Genomic DNA, 22,567 nt, shown 5'->3' on the forward strand with positions numbered 1-22,567 from the left:
GTCAGGCAAAAAAAAAAAAAGTGATTTTCAAGTTGACTGTCCAGTTAATAAATTTATTTTAAAAATATGAATGCATCATGGACAATTTTCAATGGGCATTTGACCCATTTGAAGACTTATTCAGAAATTGTAACAGACTGAAAACATGCTGGGCATACACAATATCTACTTTAATTATCAATTCAGACACACACATTGCATGCACATCTGGATGCATATTAAAATAGAACTTCGTTTCAGTGATTGGATACGAGGGCAATATGATTTATATGACAGATTAAAAATGTAACATGGAAATAATGTTTATTTCAGTGGTTACAAACAGAGATAAGTACATTGACACATGCTTGTATCTGCAACTCTGCTTCTGTAAATATTAAAAAGGCTGACAGAAATATGCATACAAAACTAATTCAGACTTTCTTCTTTAGTAATGCAATGTTAGGGTTGAAAATATAAAAAAAACTATGATTATATACAAGATAGATAAACACACACACATATTTTACAGCCTGTAAGGTATATACTTTGTGACGTCAACTGTTACACTTTGCTGACTTTTCATAACTGCAAGACTAGGATGGATTTATTAAGAACGTTTTAGTATGGAGACAGAAGTACATTCAATGGATAAAAGTGGCTTAATGTTCTAAAAGTGAACAAAAATTTCTCTAAAGATTCTGTATTAAACATAATTGAGGAAAAAGCATAGAAAACAACAGGTAAACTTTTAAAATCGTATTACCTTGAATAGTCCAAGTCCTTTAGCCTAATTACAGGGACATTGTTAAGGTACTGTGCATAATACATCTTTTAAACAAGTGTCAGAAATTATTTATTTTAATATTTATTCCACTCTGTATGCATCCGAAGAAGTGGGCTGTAGTCCACGAAATCTTATGCTCTAATAAATTTGTTAGTCTCTAAGGTGCCACAAGTACTCCTGTTCTTTTTGCGGATACAGACTAACACGGCTGCTACTCTGAAACCAGAAATTATTTGAGTTGGTAATATAGATCGGGCCAAAATATAAAGTAAACCACCAATTTATATTTTTCTGTTTTTAAAATGAAAGTTTGAGCTTTAAAGTGCCATTCTATACAATGGATTTTAGGAGAATGTTTTGGGGGAAACGAACAGCTATAAACTGTTATCTTCTTCCAGTGTACAAGTTAACATTGAACCACACTTCTGGATGGTGTGTAAGAGTGCAATGAAGTAAAGAGAAAAGTGGGGGAATGTATATGAAACCGACAAAAAAAATGACAACTTACAGCTCCTGTCACAACCCAGTTTTTTCTTGCCACAAATTTTGCAGCTCTGACTGGCAGGTCACATACTTCAAAGGTCTTCACTAGAGTCTAAAATTAGAAATATTGGGATATATTACTGAGAAAATGTCAGTTTCAAAATCTGTTCAGCATTTCTTAAAACAGACCACTTTTGAATAGTTGCAAGTTTAAGAATGGTCAAGGAGCTCCTAGACAAAGGGATCTGTCCTCCTTTTTAACAGATGCAAGTGTAAACATAAGAAAGTCAGGTAAGGGGAGGTATTTACACTCTGGTGCAGCTTTGCATAGTCTTAAAACATTTAATACCTTCTGGAATAAACTAAAATGAAAATAATTTGCAAAAAATAAATCACACTGTATATAGTCAATAAACCCTGGAATTTATGTGATCTCCATAGACCAGGGGTCGGCAACCTTTCAGAAGTGGTGTGCCGAGTCTTCATTTATTCACTTTAATTTAAGGTTTTGCGTGCCGGTAATACATGTTAACGTTTTTTAGAAGGTCTCTTTCTATAAGTCTATATTATATAACTAAACTATTGTTGTATGTAAAGTAAACAAGGTTTTCAAAATGTTTAAGAAGCTTCCTTTAAAATTAAATTTAAAATGCTGATCTTATGCCGCCAGCCTGCTCAGCCCACTTCCAGCCTGGGGTTCTGTTTACCTAGGCCTGCAGCGGGCTGAGCGGGGCGACTCAAGGTCAGGGCAGAGGGCTGGGGGGGTGTATGGAGGTGCAGGGCAGAGGACTGGGTGTTGGGGGGAGGTCAGGGCAGAGGGCTGGGGGGGTGTGGAGGTGCAGGGCAGAAGGCTGGGTGTTGGGGGGAGGTGCAGGGCAGAGGGCTGTGGGGGTGCAGGGCAGAGGGCTGGGGTGTGTGTGGAGGTGCAGGGCAGAAGGCTGGGGTGTGTGTGGAGGTGCAGGGCACAAGGCTGGGTGTGGGGGGGTTCAGGGCAGAGGGCTGGGGGGGGTGTGGAGGTGCAGGGCACAAGGCTGGGGGGGGTGCAGGGCAGAAGGCTGGGGTGCTCAGCTCGTGGGGTTGCTCCCAGCCCCCTGCCCTGAGCGGTTCATGGCAGGGGGGTTGGAAGGGATATGCCCTGTTCCACCCTCTTCCCCAAGGCCCGTCCCTACCTCTCTCTGCCTGCTCTACGGAGCAGCGAGCACGCTGCCGCTCGGCTCTGCTCTGCTCCTCTCCCCCTCACAAGGGCCGTCGCCGGCAGGGAGAGGGGGGAGGACGAGGGGCCGGAATGCACCACGTTGTGGGAAGAAACAGGGGAGGGGGGAGCGTGACTGCCGCAGGACCAAGCTTCTGCCTCCTGCCCCTGCAGGGGAGAGCGGTGGGTGGGGGTTCTGCAGGGGCAGGAGGTAGAAGCTTGGTCCTGTGGCAGCCAAGCTTCCCTCCTTCCCCTTCTTCCCCCAGCGTGGCGCTTTCCGGCCCCTCCGCCTCCTCCTCCTCCTCTCACCAGGCAGGCAGCGTGCCACTCAAAATCGGCTCGCATGCCGTAGGTTGCCGACCCCTGCCATAGACCTTTATATCTTTCTTTAGACTGTTTCTTAATGTTTGTGATATCACCTGAACAATATATGCTGAGGCATCACACAGATTGCAAACAAATGAGCCTCAAGTTCAGGGAGACTGAACAGGAAAAAATAAGTTTAAGATCAATTTTGTGCTTCCCATCCCTACTACTCTTAATATTCAAGGCATTTAGCATGTAAACAGAAAGCTCAGTGCTGGGTTAACATCCTAATCTATCTGCTTTATATCACGGTATTGATTTGTCTCGGAGGCTACAATTTGAAAATGCACCGCCCTTCGGTACATTGATCTTTAATGGCGGCACTCAACTGTAAGTGGCATGAAACCCATGAGTTTCTTGAGGACACTTGGTGACTCAGCAACTTATAGTATTTTGTTTTGCCTTCTAAAACAAAAAACAGTGATTTTATTATATTATTATTATTAAAAGTTCTTTCCATACATTTGCTGCAGAAAAATGCACTTCCCATATCACTATCATCAGGATACACATATCAATGAATTACCATATTGCTACACTGAGCACACTCCTGTTTCTAATTAGAAATAGAATACAGCAGAAAAAGTTTACCTGTGTTTCATGATTCCAAACACAGACACTGCCATTGTACAGGCTAGCTAACATCCATGGCTCGGTGGGGTGCAAGTCCACACTCTTTACTCGGTCAGACCGAGCTGTTAGTTTTCGCTTAATATCGAGTCGGAGAGGCTAGAGATCAGAAAAATTAAGAATGCTAAATTATTCTTCAACATAAAAATGCTATGGAACTGTTTTAACATATCTGCAGTGTAAATAAGAAAAAAACTGAAGGTTAGACCTAAAATAAAACCAGCCAGCTCTGTTTTGCAGGCACACACATCTCACACGCTCCTCATCCTATCTACTTGTTTACTTAGTTCTTGTAAGAGAGTCTTTGGAATATAAACAAATACTGGCTCTGAGTGGCATCATTCCCACTGAGTTCTCTGGAGCAGGACAGAGTCCCAGTAGAGTATAGAGCAGTGGTCCCAAACACGGCGCCCGCGTACTGGCCGACAGACAAGCATCCGCCGAAATGCCGCCGGGAAGCAGGGTCATCAAGAGCTGTCACCGCCGAAATGCCGCTGATTTTCAGTGGCATTTTGGTGGCGACGCCTCTTGATGACGCTACTTGTCGGGGGATGCTTGTCCGCCGGCCACGGTCCTCGGTGGCTTGTCGTCCGGCGCCCACCAGACGAAAAAGGTTGGGGACCACTAGTGTAGAGGGTATCAAGTATCAGGGGGTAGCCGTGTTAGTCTGTATCTACAAAAACAACAAGGAGTCTGGTGGCATAGCATCCGAAGAAGTGAGGTTTTTACTCACGAAAGCTTATGCCCAAATAAATCTGTTAGTCTTTAAGGTGCCACCAGACTCCTTGTTGTTAGTGTAGAGGATTGTTCTTGTGCATTTTTTCTTTAATCCACATGAATATATTGCTTGTGAAAAGGTCCTGATCTGCACAACTGGAAAATGTATCTACAGAATAAGCTCAAGAAAAGGAAGGGCAGTGCATGCTTCCAGACAACATCCTGCCCAGTATGCCCATAAACCTATACTGAGCGGATAGGGAATAGACAAAGCCACCTCAAACGCAAAAGAGTTGGCAAGTTTTAAGGTCCATTCTCTCCTTTGTACTTCTGTTGTGAATGTAGTGAGGAAGCCAGTTATCACAGACTGTGACGTGTAATGGAGACACCTGTCCATTAGGAACTGAAGCGAGTCTAACAACTCCTTTAAAAAAATCAGACAAACACAGAAGCCAATGATAGTTTTAAAAGAAGCACTACAAAGTAAAAAAGAACTTTAAACCTTCCATTCTACCCAGATTTTGATTTCACCTATAACTCTGGCAATACAAAACCAAACTACCTAAAATTTCACTGGTTGAATTCATGCCGAGGTAATTTTTCTAGAATGAGGCATTTCATAATGTGGAAGCTCTAAAAATGATGACCTTATTTACTGCTTAATAACACCTACTTCTGCTGGTGACCGACACAAGCTTTCAAGTCACACAGAGCAGATCTGAAGCTTTGTGTGGCTCAAAAGCTGGTCTCTCTCACTAACAGAAGTTGGTCCAATAACAGCTATTACCTCACCCACTTTGTCTCTCTAGTACCAATGAGCTACACCTTTAACTGTCTGACTACTATACACCTTTCAGGAGACTGATTGGTCTTGCATACCCCAAGTTTCACCTCATTTGAAAACTACTTGTATTTTTATGTCTGATATTTTAAGCAAGTGTCACAGCCACACTATTACTGAGAAATTGCTTTCTCATTTTTTACCAATTATAAAATAAATCGCAACCTCCCCTCACCCCAGTTGAGAAACAGTGATATAGTATGTAGCGCAACATAAACAAGTCATCATTTGTATGAAGTTTTAATGTGTCCTGATTTTGCTAGTGCTTTTCATGTAGCCTATTATAAAACCAGGCAAATAGGTAGGTGAGTTGATGTATTCCCTAGAAGACCTCTGTGTACCTCCAGGGGTGCACGTACCCCCGGCTGAGAACCACTGGTCTGACACCCTGACCTGGTCCCCTCAGCACATCCGCTCCCAGCATCTCAGCGGGGATTAATTCCTGCCACGCACCGTCCGCACAGCCTCGGGGACAGCGCTGACCTGCCGGAGCGGGGAGCGCCTGGGGGTGGGGGGATCTGGTTCCTTTCCAGCCCCCAGAGACGGGACCCCTGCACGCCCTTCACCACCTGTCTGTCCCGGCCCACCCCCAGCCCGGCGGCCAGCTCCTCTGCCCCCGCCAGCCCCGGGGAGACAAGGCCCGACCCAGGCTGGCCCCGCGGCCAGACTCACCATGGCTCCACAGCCCCCAACTCAGCAGTAGCTGAGACGTCACTCTCTGAGCCCAACTGACCGACGTGGAGCTTCCGGCTCTGCAGCTCTCGCGACATGTAGAACGAAAACGAGAACACCGTACACAAGCGTTTCCGCATCTCAAACATCGCGGGAACAAGACTGCTTGGTCCCATGGCGTCTGTGGGGGCCGGACGCACGTACCTACAGTACTTAAATCAATGTACGACGCAGGATCAGCTTCTCCCGGAGGGAGGGGGTGCGGCTATCAAACCCCAGGAGCGGGGCCTAGTAGGAACTAGAGTTCGTTGGAGAAGCATGCTGGGACATGTAGTCTTTGCACCATGAATCGAGAACAGCTGCATAGGTCCGGTGCGTCGCGGTGCATGCTGGGAACTGTAGTTTCCATAAGGGAGGGAAACGAGGAGTTGTCATGGCCGCCGCTGCCTGCCTGCCTGATAAGGATTAGGGCCTCCCTTCATCATCCCTGCTACAGAAGCCGTGGCCTGTTTGTTCACATAGTGAGCGCGACCCTCTGCCCTGCACTGATGTTCCCCAGAGTCCCTGGCACTGGAGATAGGCTGGGGCATGCCTATGGCAGGCAGGACGTGCCCGTGTGTTCCCACAGGCCGGGGGTTGGCAGCTTTCACTAATCAGGTAAAACTGAACACCTTAGCTCCACCTCTTCTCAGAGGCCCCGCCCCCGCTCTCTACATTCTCCCTCCCTTAGTGGCTCGCTGTCCTCCACTCTCACTGCGCTGGGGCAGGGGGTTGAGGTGGGAGTTGGTGAGGGCTCTAACTGAGGGTATAGACTCCAGGGTGGGGCCAAAAATGAGGGGTTCCATGTATGAGAGGAGGCTCTAAGCTGGGACAGGGAGGTGGGAGGGGGTGCAGGCTCGGGGGGGCAGGGGGACTGAGGATGAGAGGTTTGGGGTGCAGAAGAGGGCTCCAGGCTGGGGAGTGGGGCCTAGAGATTCAGACTGTGGGTGGGGGCTGCAGGTTGAGGCAGGGGGTTGGAGCATAGGAAGGGGTGAGGGCTCTGGGCTGGGGGGGTACAAGCTCTAGGGTGGGGCTAGGGATGAGGTGTTTGGGGTGCAGGAGGGGGCACCAGGCTGGGGCAGAGGGATTCAGAGTGTGGGAGGAGGCTGCAGGTTGAGGCAGGGGGTTGGGGTGCAGGAGGGGGTATGGGTTCTGGGCTGGGGATAAGAGGTTTGAGGTGCAGGAGGGGGCTCCAGGTTTGGGGGGCTCAGGGCTAGGGCAGGGGGTTGGAGCGCAGGCTTACCTCAGGCAGCTCCTGATCAGCGAGGCTAAGGCAGGCTCCCTGCCTGTCCTGGCACCGCAAGCGGCCAGCAGGTCCAGCTGGGGGGGCAGCGGGGGGGACCAGGAGGCTCCACGTGCTGCTCTCACCCAGAGGCACCCCCCACCTTCCCGGCCAATGGGAGTGCGGAGCTGGTGTTCAGAGCAGGGGCAGCACGTGGAGCTCTCCGTGCCCCCCCTGCCTAGGAACCAGACGTGCTCGCCGCTTCCAGGATGCAACGCAGAGCCAGGACAGGTAGGGACTTGCCTGCCTTAGACCCACAGCACCGCCGACCAGACTTTTAACAGCCCAGTCTGCAGTGCTGAGCGGAACCACCAGGGTCCCTTTTCAACTGGGCATTACAGTTGAAAACCGGACACCTGGCAACCCTGCACAGGCCATGGTGCCTCAGGCTGCCCCCAGAGCCAAGGTCATGCAAGCTCCCTCACCTTTCATCCCTTGTTGAGGTGCCTCTGAGACCTTGTCCACCCACTTCCCCAAGGACCTTAGTTTGGGTCCAGTCTCATCACTCAGGTTCCTCTATTTAGCAGACAGCATAGTGATGCTAAGTTGATCAGACTCAAACACAAGGGGTGGGTATAGGGCAGAGGTGGGCAAACTACAACCCGCAGGCCACATCCGGCCCGTGGGACCATCCTGCCCAGCCCTTGAGCTCCCGGCCAGGGAGGCTAGCCCCCAGCTCCTCCCCTGCTGCCTCAGCTCGCTGTGCCACCAGCGCTCTGGGTGGCAGGGCTGTGAGAGATGCCGGCCTGCCCCGGTGTTCTAGACTGTGCAGTGGTGTGACTGGCTCTGGCCGGGCAGCACGGCTGCCAGCCCTGGTGCTCTGAGTGGCATGGTAAAGGGGTGGGAAGCGAGGGGGTTGGATAAGGGGCAGGGGGTCACGGGACAGGGAGCGGGGGGGGTGGATAGGTGTGGGAGTCCCGGGGGGCCTGTCGGGGACAGGGGTGTGGATAGAGGTCAGGGCAGTCAGGGGACAGGGGGGATTGGATAGGGGGTGGGGTCCCGGGAGGGCAGTTAGGGCAGGCGGTCCTGGGAGGGGGTAGTCAGGGGACAAGGAGCAGCGGGGCCTGGATGGGTCGGAGGTTCTGAGGTGGGCAGGAAGTTGGAGGGGGCTGATAGGGGGCGGGGGCCAGGCTGTTTGGGGAGGCACAGCCTTCCCTACCCACCCCTCCATACAGTTTCGGAACCCCGATGTGGCCCTCAGGCCGAAAAGTTTGCCCATCCCGGTATAGGGCGTAACACACACTCAAAGTCACACAGCAAATCTCTTCCTTTATAACTTTACATTCCATTTGTTTCACTTTGATCACTTTGTAGGAACCAATCTCCATACACAATGCGCTGTCCCTGCATATCTTGTACCTCATCTTATGTTCCAGGCTTATTTTATCCATTGTTATCTTGTCCACTATAAATGGTTCCCTGAGTGTTCACCCCATCTTAGCTAGTACAAATATTATGTTTCCAGCCTGCTGATCCATTTATCTCCCTTATCCTGTCTCCCAAGAAATGGGGCCTCATCCAGGTCCACTTACTTATCTCAAGTCAGGCCTACACCTGTGAACTGGTGCCACTATGAATCAGGCTCAGAATAGCAATGCCATGCTAGCCCTCTCATTGTGCCTCCATTCACAAACCCGAGAGGGTAAATGAGTCTCTTTGCCCATGCAGTTTTTTGCTTCTCCAGTGAGAGACTGTTAACGCGAGCTAAATGTGATGGCGTTTTATGTGCTGTAAGGAACTGTCCACTTACACTGCACTGAAAGGCTTTCAACCCATTTCACGAAAGTCTTGCATAGATACTTCAATATTCATGTACTTTAAATTGCTACAGAGCTGGGCCAAATTCAAATTAGCAACCAAAATGCAAAAGGTTGTTGTGTCATCTTGTGGCTTAATACTATGCCCATGGCAACCCAGAACAAAATTAAATAGAAACGGTACAATCAACGTCAGATTTCTACTCAAACACAACACCACTGTGTGATAAATCGTCACTGTTCATTTCCACCCACACTGTTGCCAGAGGACTTACAACCCTGTCTCTAGTAAATTACAAAGATCATTTGAGTCTAGCAATGAAGGAAATAATTACAAGACTGACCATTTTTAGCTCTAATTTCACAATTATTTCTCTTATGGATACTGCTCAAATACCCAAATCAGGATTGGAATCCCACTGTGCTGGACACTGTACAAACACAGAAGAAAAACAGTACCTGCTTTAGAGCATTTACAGTCTGAAAGCCACAAGAATGCCTGGGATCATGTCGAGGCTGGGTTGGTAGGCTGACTTTTCCCCAGCCTGCTTTTTACCCAAAAATAAGAGAAATCAAAACAGTCTTGTGTTTTTACTGGTTAGGATATACAGTAACTCCTCACTTCATGTTGTCCCGGTTAACATAATTTTGTTGCTGATCAATTAGGGAACAAGCTCATTTAAAGTTGCACAATGCTTCCTTATAACGTAGTTTGGCAGCTGCCTGCTTTGTCCACTGCTTGCAGGATTCTCTGGAAGAGCAGCCCCTCCTTGTGGGGATTAGAATGGGGGGGGGGGAGGAGAGGGGCAGCAGTCCCCCCCATCAGCTCCCCTAAATTCCCTGTAAGGTATATGGCTCGGCAGCTGCCCAGCAGCAGTTCGGCTGTCCCTCCCCCCACTGCCGTGCTGCTCCTGCCCTGAACTCTGTCTTGGAGCTGCTCCCGGAGCTTCCTGGAGGGGTGGGAGGGGGAGAAGTTCTGATATCAGGATGTCCCCCTGCGCCTGCCTCCCACTCCATATCCCCTCTCCACAAAGCAGGTTGAGGGGGGGACAGGGTTCAGAGACAGAAAGGAGGGAGCTTGCAGGAAGCTGTTGCTTCCTGTCTGAACAGGCTGATTTGCTTAAAAGGGCAACATACTTGAAGTGGGGTCAGCATACTTAAAGGGGCAATGCACTTCTCTCTCTCTCACTCATGCATGCACCCACCAGCATTTTGGAAAGTCAGCACCAGGGCCGGATTAACTTTTTGTGGGCCCGGCCCCAAACATATTGGTGGGCCCCCATGTGGTTGTGATGAACCCCTTCCAGATATGGTCCTAGCGTGACAGCACCATTGATGCCATAGTAAATGTGGTATTGCCGGGATGGGAATGAAAACATTTATTCAAAAACAAAATAAGATCTTTGAAGCCACCGGCGCCATTATAAATCCGGTATTGGTCAGCACCTGTGCAGCCGTGCATGTGCTGTCAGGAGGAGGGAGTGGTGCGCTCCAGCATAGCGTGGGCTCATCATCATGTTCAGTTTTTGCAGGGAAGTGTTTGTAGCTACTGCTCTGCATTTATTGTGTTTCCTCCCTCCTGCCTCAGTCCATGCTGCCTTGTAGAGTGTGAGGCTACATTAATAACAGCATATTAACCCTTGAGGGCTCAGCCAAGTGCTAGTTCATCATTCAGCAGCAAGGCATTCCCTGGGAAATATTCCCCCCTCTTACTCCACCATCTCAACCAAGCTTCACAATCATTGCTGTGTACAATATTAAACTGTTTGTTTAAAATTGTTTAAAACTTATGCTGTATATGTATATAATGTCTTTTGACTGGCAAAAAACATTTCCCTGGAACTTAACACCCCCCACATTTACATTAATTCTTATGGGGAAATTGGATTCGCTTAACATCGTTTCACATAAAGTCACATTTTTCAGGAACTTAACTACAGCATTAAGTGAGGAGTTACTGTAATCCTGATGAAAGAGAAAACAAGCGTGGGCAGGAGCATAAAAAGTCAGTGTTGCCATCCTGTATGATATTTGGTGTTTCTTAAACACCAAGCTCCTGGAGGCATGTGATGATGGGAATCTCAGCTTTCATTAAAAAGAACACTGTTTCTAGACCTCATAGTTGAGACACATGCTTGAAAACATGACCTGAGTGTTCTGTCACAAGTCCACTCAAGCACCGTCTCTTGGCCATTCACCAGAATCTTGTGAAGGAATCCAGCCTCTGGAGTTTGAACAGAGCCCAGGCACTGATCCCAGCTTGGGGCCTCTCAGCATGCTCTCAGAGTGCAGATCCTCTGCCTAGCATCCCAGCCTGAGATCTTAGCCCATGCAGTCCCTCTGCCAAATCCTTGGAACCAATGCTAACTCCTCAGACTCCCCACTTAGTATCAACACCCCCCCTCCCAGAGCTTCAGCTGAAGGTGTGAGCTCTCTGGTTTACCTCTTCAAGGGCCCACATAAGGTGTAGCACATAACCCACATAAATCTTGCACAGGACTTGCATACAACATTTCTCTTTAATAGCATGAGAAATATACAGACCTATACAAAATAATAAACTACTCATTTTCCTGCCTCAGTTTCCTCACTGCTCCACAGCATTCTTGGGACTGGGGTCAGAGTCCTTGGTTAAACCGCAAGTCTGCTCCAGTATATGGCCTGTATCCTGAAACATGGAGCTTTCTCTCCTCAGCTTGCCTTCCATTACGGTGGCTGTCAATCCCCTTCCCCTCCTGTCTGCATGGCTCCTCTCTATCTCTTCCCCCCACCCCAGTCCTTTTTATAACCTTCTTAATCACTTGTCGCTTTGGCCTGCTTGGTAACTTTCCACTGCTCCAAACCGCATCCCCTGTTGAGGGAAGTAGGAGAGAACTGGTTTCCCAACTCTCACACCCTCCTTAGCATAACCATTGTGGTTAGAGTTGTCAAGTTGTCATGACCCATTATTGTCCCTGCTCTGGCAGAGATCTGACAACCTAGTCAGCTCATAGTAGGTACACATAGAGGGGTATTACTGATACAGCATTTTCATAGTAGTATAATGTCAGACAGAATTAATAAGTTGTACATACTTTCCCTGAATCACCACATGTACCCTAATCTCTCAGAAACTAAAAGGCCAATAAAAAACCCAAGTCCAGTCACAGTTTTGGGACCTGACATTTAAACACTTCAGTGTTTGTAATACTATAGGTCATGGGAGCAGAAGGAGAGATTGAAGGAAGAGAGCTAGCAGAAAAATCAGTGTTGGAGAAAGAAGAGAAGGAGTGTGCTAAGAAACCTGGCGGGAGGGGGTAGAGGGGAAGACCTATTGGATTTTTTTCTTTGGGGAAACTTAAGATCCTGCACAGAGAGAGAAGAGGGTTTAAAGAGGGAGTCAGAGGCAGCTGGTGGTTGTTGGGTTCCCTCAACTCCCGCCCTTCGGGGAAAGTCTAGACACAATTTCCTCAACCACCACCACAACTTATGCAGTCATGTTTCCTGCAAGTGGGGATATGGCAGGGGTCACCACACTTGGAGTACAATGGATAAGCCTCACCCTGGGAAAACCACCTTGTAATCATAGTCTCTCCCCTGCCAGGTGAGTGAATGAGTATAGGATTCCATGGAATACTCCTGGGGGGATTCTGTACCAAAAAAATAAAAATTCTGCACCCAATATTTTAAAATTCTGCATATTTTGTCAAAATAAACACAAAATAATCATGCCAGTTCCAATTATTTTGGTAATTATTTCAAAATACCTGCCAGCAAGTATGTCTGTAGCAATACAGAGAACAAAATGATTCAGGAAATATTTGACAAATAGATTAGTTACTGAGCATATTAATACAGAACTTTGGGTAATAATTCATTTAAACAACAATACAGAAGTATATTTCCTGCACATCTCAGAAGCAGTGCAAGGGTTTGGGGGGAGTAGGGGTAACGGAGCAGCTGAAAGAGAGAGAAGTAATTGCGGGGAAGGGGTCTGGGTGTGAACTTGGACAGTTGTTGGGTGTGGGAGGGAGAACTATGGAACAGGGTTTTTTGGGGCAGGGAGAGATTGTTAGGGAGTTAGAGAGCCTCCCCCCAAGGCAGACCCCTAGCCTTTTCCATTTAATCAGGCACATCTGTCCCTGTGTGTCCCTGCACCCTCCCCATGTTTCCCTACACCTGCACTCCCATTCAGCAACAAAGTCAATACAGAAATAATATGCATAACTGCTTGCTTATTTGTTACAGGATGTTTGTCTCATTAAAAATGCACAGAAATGCATTGACATGGCAGTATCAAGTTGGCATTCCATAGCATTTTAAATGAAGCAAAAAACAGATTAACTGCATGATATGAATCTATCTGAGTTTTCTGGTCAGCTTACTTTTTCTTAAATACTTGGTGGCACACCTGATCTTCACACATTAAATCCTATAGCAGTAAAACAATTGGTAAGTATATAGTGTTGTAAGCTACATTTCCTATATTTAGCTGCTTCCCATAAAAAAAACCCACACTGAAAGACCAGCTGAGCGACCACATTAAAAAAGGGTTTTGCTTCCTGCAGGTTTCAGTAATTAGATTTTGACACTTGCATTAAACTTTAAAAAGTAATGTATGAAAATATAAATGCATTACAATTTCTCTATAGTGGTGGAATTTTGCACACTTTATTATTAAAACATCCTATTATTGATTAGATGCACTGAAGTAACAAGGGAATTACAAAAAGAGGGTATAACTAAAAACAGTAGTTAGTAGGAAACAACTAAAATAGTATCAGAGTGGTAGCCCTGTTAGTCTGGATCTGTAAAAAGCAACAAAGAGTCCTGTGGCATCTTATAGACTAACAGACGTATTGGAGAATAAGCTTTCATGGGTGAATACCCACTTCGTATTCACCCACAAAAGCTTATGCTCCAATACGTCTGTTAGTCTATAAGGTGCCACAGGACTCTTTGTTGCTAACTACAATAGTGTTTCAGCAGCTGATGGCTTCCACCCTCCGAAGCTGTTGCCTCCCACGACAGCATGTCCATTAGGTCCTCCAAGGGGTTTCCAACTTGAATCCTGGTGCGAATAATTAGAACTTGTCAGTGAAATTGATATTGTAATAGGATAATAAGAGTCTGCCTATCAGCTGACTGGGATATTGTATTTTGATGTATATTATATACATGCACACACACAGGTTATTGACCTTCCAATTATACCAGGTTAAGGCAGTTTAAGATGCCTATCACAAGCATCTACAGTGTAAACATATAGCTTCTGGTAAGTTTATGTAATTGCATAGAATTAATTCTAACAAGACAATGTGAAAAAGGGGAAATGCTAAAAAAAGAAAACAGTGCAGTTTAATCAAGTAAGGATAGTTAATTTAGAAGTCTGTATTATAGCCAACACTCCAGTTCCAGTTGGAGAAATTCATATTGTACAAATTATCTATCTAGACCCAAATCTGGTGACATAAATATACAGTGTTCTGCTGCCTATTTCAGAAGGTATTTGAGTCCTGAGGGCCCAATGTTTCCCTACCTGGGACTGTCTTTCCAGGAGTCCAGTATTATGTAAACTCATTTATTTTTCTAAACTTCACTGACTGCCTTATTTTCTCTACAGGCCCATATGGCTTCTCAGGCTCACTGCATTTCTCTTTGGATCCCAGTATTAAGTCAGCTGTTCAGTTTTGTTGTTGTTGTTGTTTTAAATAGCTACTTTGCCATTAGCTTGTTGACTGTTTGCTAGATTCCCCTGAGAAATCTTGCAATTATTTTGTGATCTGAATTATTGCATAATTCTAGCTCGAGTTTTGTTTTGTGGAATAAGCAAACACTTTCCTATAGAAGCTTTTTCCATCAGGTGAATACTGTGGTTGATTGTTGAGTGTTTATTTCAGAACCCAAATTCATTTGAGGTACTATTAAATGGGAAGAGTTAATGGCTGCAGTGCAGTAGACTGAAGCAAAATCCACTGAAGATGTGTGGCTTAACAGGGACGAAGGTGGACATAAATTAAGCCCGGTGAGTGTAATGAAAGCGGTTATTAGCATTTAACAGCTATGCAAGAAAGACGATGGTAAATCTGGAACAAAAACCCAACAAAACCTGGAAACTGTATGCTATGCTGTATCCCTGCAAATCAACTTTTACCACATGCAATTTGTTTCCTTCAATCCAAAGGGTACGTCTTCACTACTCGCCGGATAGTAATCGATCTATCGGGGATCGATATATCGCGTCTAGTTAAGACGCGATATATTGATCCCCAAACGCGCTCCCCGTCGACTCTGGAACTCCACCGGAGCAAGCGGCGGTAGCGGAGTCAACAGGGGAGCCGCAGCCGTCGATCCCACGCTGTCTGGACCCCAGGTAATTTGATCTAAGATACTTAGACTTCAGCTACGTGAAAGTTGCGTATCTTAGATCGATCCCCCCCCCCCCCAGTGTAGACAAGCCCAAAGTTTCCAACGTCGTTTTTCTTTTCACCCTTCAGGACATATACTTGTTTATCACCACCCCAACTCACTAGCATCTGCAAGAATCAAATGATTAAATCCAATAAGATAACTATGATTTTTAGAAGACATTGCACAAACTAAAACTAATGATGGCGGTGACATAACTATAGGACATGTTTGGGGGGAAAATAAACAAAAAATCCCAAGTCCTTGTGTGTAGACAATCATGGCCCAACTGTCCCAAGGTGTAAAGTGCTTTGTGTTGTCAACGTTCTTCAGATGTATTTTCAAGGCTAATTCCCCACTCTGTCACTTCAAGCTATCCCTCCCCACCTTCATTTATCACATGTATTGGACACTAATTCCCCACTCTGGCACTTCGAGTGCAGAAAGTGGGGGCCCCACAAGGCCTCTAAAAATTAATACTGGCCATTCCAGGCCTGTATTATTCCCAAGGTTACAACTTTTCTCTGACCTTGGGTTGGTAGATGCTGCCACCACCCAAGTGCAGAACCCCTTTGAGAGCCCAGGAAGGCGCACTTGGGAATTCCTTCCTGTGGGGTATCCTCAAGCCCTTTCATCCCAACCCTCTGGGGAAAAGCTGAATGGGGGGGAAAAAAAAAAAAAAGGAAATCAGCTGTTGCTACCAGCTAATTAAACAACATGTGCACAAACCTCTTAAGACACAAAAATCCAATTCTGTTATTAAAAAAGGTAAATTTTATTAAAAAAGAGAAAAAAAATACATCTGCGAATTCTGGCTATTGCTAGGTTTTAAAAGAGCAGCTTCAAGGATTAAGCACCAAGAATAGCTTTCTTGAAGTCTAGTTTAAAGGTTACAAGCAAAACAAAAGCACCTGGAGTTAGCACAGAGGAATCCACAAGCCATAAAGAAATGAAAGGGATAAACCTAATTGTGTCTTCCTAGACATTTCCTGATCTACTTACATATCTGGGGTTTTAAATGAGTAGTTTCTAGGTATGATACTGAAGATTTTTTCATACCTGGCCCAAGCTTCTTACAGCATAGCTGCTGCCCTGTCCACCTCTCCCCCCGAGAACAGAGAGACAGACAGACAGACAAAAGGGGAATCTTTTCTCAATTTAAACAAGTTCTAGCCTTCCCATTGCCTCTTTTGGCCAGGTGCCCACTCACTTCCTTTTACCTATGCATAGCAGTGCTACTTTTTAACCCTTTACAGGTAGAGCAATTAGAGAACAGCTACTTTTACAGCTGCTTGCTGGCTGGATGTCCATAAAAGGGAGCTATCCCTCCCCACCTTCATTTATCACATGTAATAATATGTATTGGACATACAAAGAGAGGGAAGTCTTTACATGCTGCAGTAAAGAATTAGTGATGTGTATCAGTGAAGCACTGCCTACAGATAACATTGCCTAACATTTTCCATTATAAGTCCACATTTTCAGTTGTTTATAATTTTGCCAAAAACTGTAACCCTTTGGATTGATATTTTTCATGCCAGCTGGCTGCTTCAATGTTTTTAAGCATCAGCAAAAGGGTTTCATCAGTTTATTATTTTTCCTTAATGTCATTCTTGGAATCTTCCCTGTGTTAATATTTTTTCCAAACAGTCTTTTTTTGAAGAGTTCTAGTGCCTCCATGCTTTGGAGCAAGAGGATAATTTTGGGGTAATTTTGCACATCCATCTCCATTTGCTCAGGGTCTGAAAAGTTGCTCTTCACACATGCTCATTAGAACTTGTTAGAGGTTTGCGGCTAAAGATCTGCAAATATGCCAACTCAATTGAGCATGCACTAACCCCGTGCAGAGAACTGCTGCAACTATCATATCCTTTGAAATAAGGAAAATTGTGCTGGACTTGAGCCAGGATATCATGAATTCTAGTCTCAGCTATTCCACTGTCTTGTGTGGATAAGTTTGTTCACTTCACAGCTCTTACAGTGCAAGGCCTTGCACCATGGCCCTAAAAGGCAGGCATAAAACCCAGAAATACAGATTCTCAAACTTCTTGCTGGGCAGAAGCAGCAATAGTTGTGTACTTAGCAAATTGCTTGTTGCATTACCTTTAGTGGCTGGTCCACACAGAGGATAACTGCTGATAGCTACTATCAGTTATTCTGTTAGCTCAAGCGGCAAAAGTCTTTTCTGTGATTCTAGAGGCTCTGGGTTTAAACCCTGCTGATGACCAATGTGGGGGTCAATATAGCGTCTCATACTGGAGATGGGCACAGGACATTGTGACATTCTATTATCAGCACAAGCGTTGACAGGAATGGAAGCAGCAAATGATAACTTCCTGAAACACAGTTGATTGTGGTCCAGCTGTTTTAGGGGATAAGAAGAGAATAAAACAGAGGGTAGTTTAAGCAATGAATAGCTGAATTCAATAATTGAATGCATAGAACATGCAATTCAAAACCAAATTGTGCAAGCACTGTGTCTGTGTAACGCCCACTGTCTTCCATAGGATTCTTGCAGGAACAACCTCTCACTGAGAGCTGGTAATTTTAAGATAATCTGGAAGAAAAAAAAGTCACGGTAGCACAGATGAAGGCCCTGATTCTTCATGCTGTTTTCTTATGTGAGTAGTAATCTGTGTTTGCTACATATGATACACTGACTTGCAGTGCCTGTTGCTTTCCTGGGCTAAGGTATCTTTTATTTTATGCAATAATAAAGAATGTTTTCAAAGCAAAAAAAAGTCCATTTATTGAAAAGAAACACAACTGCTTGGAAAACAGAAAGGGCAAAGGAGTGGGGAATGGTACAATCACAGAGTTATGTATGTCCTGTTATCATACTCAGCCTTCCTGTTTGGAATGCTGTGCAATGAATGCTGCACTTCAGGATGGCTATACTGCATGGTGATGGGGGTTGAGTGCAGTGGGTAAGAGTCATAGTTTTCAGGGTTGGGTGGTGAAGCTACAGGTGTTGGAGGCAGCTGGTAGCAATAAGAACCTGGATGCTGGGGAAAGTGGGTTGGAGGTGACATGGGAGCACAAGGGAAAAAGTTTTGGGACAAGGGCTGCAGGGCGGGGAGGGCACAGTAGTGCTCCGCCTGCATGGCTACAAACACCTGGATCGAATCCGCTTGGTGCGCCATGATGCTTATCAGCTGCTCTGTGCTTTGGTGCCAGCGAAACATTCTGCTGGCGGACCCTCCTTTCACTCTCCCGCCACTCCTGCACTTTTCGATTTTCATTAAGGGAGTGCTGCATGCATGTCCTCTTTGCTTCTACATGGCCTCTTCCTGATTCTTTGCAGCCTCTCAGCCGGTGAAAACACCGACGGCTGAGATCTCAAGGTTGCATCTGTAAAGGCAAAATGCAACACTTAAGAGAGGTAGCTTTGTTCACACCAGTCAGAGCAATGATTCCCCTGTACTTAAGGAGGGCAAGCACGGTCTACACAATAGCATAATTTGCCTGTCCCAAAGCGAGCGCTCCAAAATGGTGAGTAAGCACAGGTCAAGGGGGACTGATTCTTTCATGACTGTACTGTCCTCTGAGTTTCTGTGCCTTGGGGAGAGCCAACAGCTGCAGGGGGTCCCTATACTGAACACTGTCCCCACATTTTCCACAGGAGTTCGTTCTGGAAGATATCTCGCTGCTGAGGGTGACCTGGGAAGCAAGGGAGGGTCTTCTACTACAATGCGGCTTTCACCCTAGCCCACATGCAGCTTGCCTGTGTACAGCAATGGTTCCCCTGCCCCTCACGGCACAGTGGTGCGGACATGTTAGCCTGACTGGGACAAGGACCATAGTGGCTCTCCCACGAAACCTACACAAGCGCATTGCCCAAGTTCTGGATGAGACCTTTGAAGAGATCACTGAGGCAGATTACCGCAATGTGAGAGAGCACATCAACGCCCTATTCCGCATCTAGGCCTGCATGCAGCTCTAACCCTCCTTGCCTCAAGAGCCTGCACCGAATAACTTCCTTCCCAAAATAAAAGCCACTTACCGGGAACCTCCTCTGGTGTTTGTCCTTCCCCAAACAGCGGCTGCTGTGACTGGTTACCTTCCTCCTCGCTTGAGAGCAGCTCCTGGCTGCATGCATCTAGGGATGCCAGGGTGTCTTCCTCCTCCTCAGCACCCTCACTCCCGCCTTCTTGGACTGGGCTCTGAAGTGTCCATAGTGGTACTCGAAGTGGAGGTGGGGTCACCCCCAAGAATCGCGTCCAGCTCTTTGTAGAAACGGCAGGTCGCAGGGGCAGCACCAGAGCGGCTGTTTGCCTTGTGGGCTTTGTGGTAGGTGTTCTGCAGCTCCTTCACTTTAACCCTGCACTGCAGAGTGTCCCGGTCATGGCCCCTTTCCATCATGTCCCTTAATATCTGTCCGAAGGCATCGTAATTCCTATGGCTGGAGCGCAGCTGTGACTGGACAGCTTCCTCCTCCCAAACACTGATGAGGTCCAGCACCTTGCCATTGCTCCATACTGGGGATTGCCTGGTGCGTGGCGGCACAGTCACCTGGAAAGATTTGCTGAGAGCACTCCACACCTGGTTGAGCAAACAGGAAGGGGATTTTCAAAATTCCCAGAGAATTTAAAGGCCAGGTCTGACAGTTGGTCACCTGAGGGCAGGGCAGTAGAGTTCAAAGTGATGACCAGAGTGGCTAGAACAGGCATTGTGGGACACTTCTGGAGGCTGATCAGAGCGCATTAACAGACCAGGGCATCCACACTGGCACTGCAGCGCTCCACCGGGGGCGCAAACGTTATTCCACTCGCTGAGGTGGAGTACCAGGAGCGCTCTAGCCGCAGAGTCGAAGCGCTCTCCGTGTCTTGCCAGTGTGAACATGTCGTGAGTTAGAGTGCACTGGGCTGCTTTAATGTGCTCTAACTCGCAAATGTAGCCATGCCTTAAGTGTTTGAGCATAGGTAGCTTCTGTTCACTACAGCTCACCTAAACAACAGTTTATACTCTGACCTAGGGTGGTCATGAGTCCTAAGTGATGTCCATGATCTGCAAGGGCAGAGTGCAAGTATGTGTTTGTGTGTATTAGGACATTGCCTAAAGAGGTGTAGCGCCCCCTCTCCACCTGGTTACCTTCTTTAATGCCAATCTGTTTACAGGTTTTGATGGACAGGTCTGGGTTCTTCTGGATCCCGCCACCCACTCAGCAGGGTGTATCTTCTTTATGTTTTCCAATTAATTTATTTGGTGGTGCTTCCATCCCCCTCGCTCCTTCCTGGCAGGGTCACCAGAGCAGCTTGGGAGGAAAGTTCTAACCACAGGGTAATCCCCACTTACTTGCCAGCTAGTTGCAGACTTCCAAGAAATAACACAAACACACACAATATATTCGAACACAATTATATTAAACAAGAGACAAATATAACATAACAGGGTAACACTATTGTTAGGTTCACCACTGCCCACGCTGCTAATGCCTGTGACTTTCCCCAGTCACGTGACTTGAGGTAGCAAATGTAAGATTAGTGTCCCGTTGGTACGTGTAATTTGTTGGGGCCCTTGATGACCTATAACCACAAAATTCTTATCTGCAGTGGTTTAGCAGTGTGGCTGACTGGGTTCAGTACAGCCCAAAGGACTCACAAATGGGAGAAGGTGGTAAATCCCTCCACAGGTTTAATATGCAGCTGTTTATAAAATCCCCAAACCCTTACTCCCTGGCTTGAGGACACAGTTCAGGGAGTAGGAAGTCCCCAAAACAAATTCCCTGACTAACTCAAAGATGGTGCATTCACAAACTTCATGAATGATCCTCAGGTTCAGAGATTACTCTGGACTCCTCAGTCACTGCAGAGGGGCTGATCTCTGCGGGCAGGGATCCTCTTCAGGCAGGAATCAGGCTGCTTCGGACCCAGGATTTCCCCTCACCACAAAGGGGTGAAGGGCTCAAGGTGTACTAAAATCTGTACTAAAATCCAAACTGTAGTCTCCTAGCCCAACGTCCAGACACACATACAGCAGGCAGCAGCCCTGAACTAGCAGACAGAGTAGAGCTGACCATGTGGTGACTGGTCTCACCTAGGGAGCTGGAGGGCTAACTCAGCCTGGCTAGGGAAGTTTCCCAGCAAAACTCTACAAACTGGGAATCACCAGTGGAGAAGTAAAAACCCAGCTGAGGGATCTTGTTTTCAGGTCCCTAGAGGCCAGTTCTCAGGGGGAACCCTGCATGCAGGCTTGGAACTCACCAGCTCCCCACACAGCCAGTCCTGCCCTTGCCTTTGCCCTGGCTGGCTCCAGACTGACTCCAAAGTGGCTTCTCCCCTTTCCTGAACTCACTGGGAGGGGCATCTCACTCCCTATTGGTTGCTGGGCAGACTCTGAGTTTGCCTTGGCTCCCCCTCCCTGAGCTACCAGCAGACAGAGCTCCAGGAATCTAGGTAATCTCCTTGTGGGTTACAGAAGGAACAATTGAGGTTGTGTTGGCATGTACCTTAACTATGTATTTCCTAGCTGTCAGAGGTTTGAGTTTAACTGAATTTGACATTCTGGAAGTGCATGATATACCACCAAGCAACGTTAATTCTTTATTAAAGGTTTTTCTCTGTTGATTTCCTAGGTTTTTTTAAGGAATAGCAATAGTTGTAGGCATTTGTATTAATTTAGGCAGTTATAATTACCATGTAGGTTTCAGTTCTGGGCTAAAGGGCTGGTCTACCCTGAAAAGTTAGTTTGACCCAGCTATGTTGTTCAGCGGTATGAAAAATCCACACCCCAAGTAACATAGTTAAGATGACCTAAACCCCAGAGAAGATCATGTTAGTAACTAGGTTGAGAAGTCTTCTATTGACCTGCCTCTTGCGGAGGTGGATTAACTACAGTGACAAGAGCACCCCTCCTGTCACTATAGTGAGTGTATACAATGAAGTGCTACATCTATGCTGCTGTAGCATTAAGTGTAGACATAGACTTCATCTGGTGTCTGGTTCCTACCAGGGCAGATTTTCTCTGGGTTTTGTTTAAGAATAAATAAATAGACTGAAAAAATACAGGATCTCACAACCCCAACTCCCACATGGAGACACTGGCATTTGCTTCATTTTTCATAATATAAAACTGACCATTATTGCATTTACATGGCATGCTCTTTTCAAATCTTTTCTTCTGCATTTTCTTCATTTTTTAGCCCAGATCCTAGGAAGAAGACAAGTCGAAGACAGTTGAGGCCAAAAGGCAATGCATTTAATAACATTTTTCTACATCGTGTGTGCAACTCAGTACTGAGGTTTGCAGTTAAATTAAAAAACCACCAAGAGATTTGACAGTTATTTGAATACTAGTACCTGCATTCATAGTACATGATTCAACATTACAAGAGTTATCAGGCCTCATATTTAGGTGTAGGGGTGGGGGGCGGGGCAGGGCGAGAAGACACTGATCAACTAGAGAAAGGGACAACTTTTCCCAAGAATTAAGTGCA

At 46.4% G+C, this 22,567-nt stretch overlaps 1 protein-coding gene and 1 non-coding gene across 2 annotated transcripts in view; both read right to left on the reverse strand.

Moving 5' to 3' along the window:
• Positions 1-5,745, reverse strand: part of COPB2 (COPI coat complex subunit beta 2) — a 28,110-nt gene extending 22,365 nt beyond the window's left edge. The window contains exons 1-3 of the mRNA XM_054038803.1: positions 5,668-5,745; positions 3,399-3,536; positions 1,275-1,361 (exon numbers count right to left, since the gene is read on the reverse strand). Of these exons, the coding sequence (XP_053894778.1) occupies positions 1,275-1,361; positions 3,399-3,536; positions 5,668-5,670 (228 nt within the window). The 5' untranslated portion in view covers positions 5,671-5,745. The remainder of the gene's footprint in view (positions 1-1,274; positions 1,362-3,398; positions 3,537-5,667) is intronic.
• A 6,429-nt stretch (positions 5,746-12,174) lies between these two features.
• Positions 12,175-12,336, reverse strand: LOC128843814 (U1 spliceosomal RNA). Its single transcript, XR_008446344.1, has one exon. It is a non-coding gene; the product is annotated as a U1 spliceosomal RNA (small nuclear RNA).
• Between the last annotated feature and the right edge of the window lie 10,231 nt (positions 12,337-22,567).

This window comes from Malaclemys terrapin, chromosome 9, assembly GCF_027887155.1.
Source record: "Malaclemys terrapin pileata isolate rMalTer1 chromosome 9, rMalTer1.hap1, whole genome shotgun sequence".
Classification (NCBI taxonomy): Eukaryota; Metazoa; Chordata; order Testudines; family Emydidae; genus Malaclemys; species Malaclemys terrapin.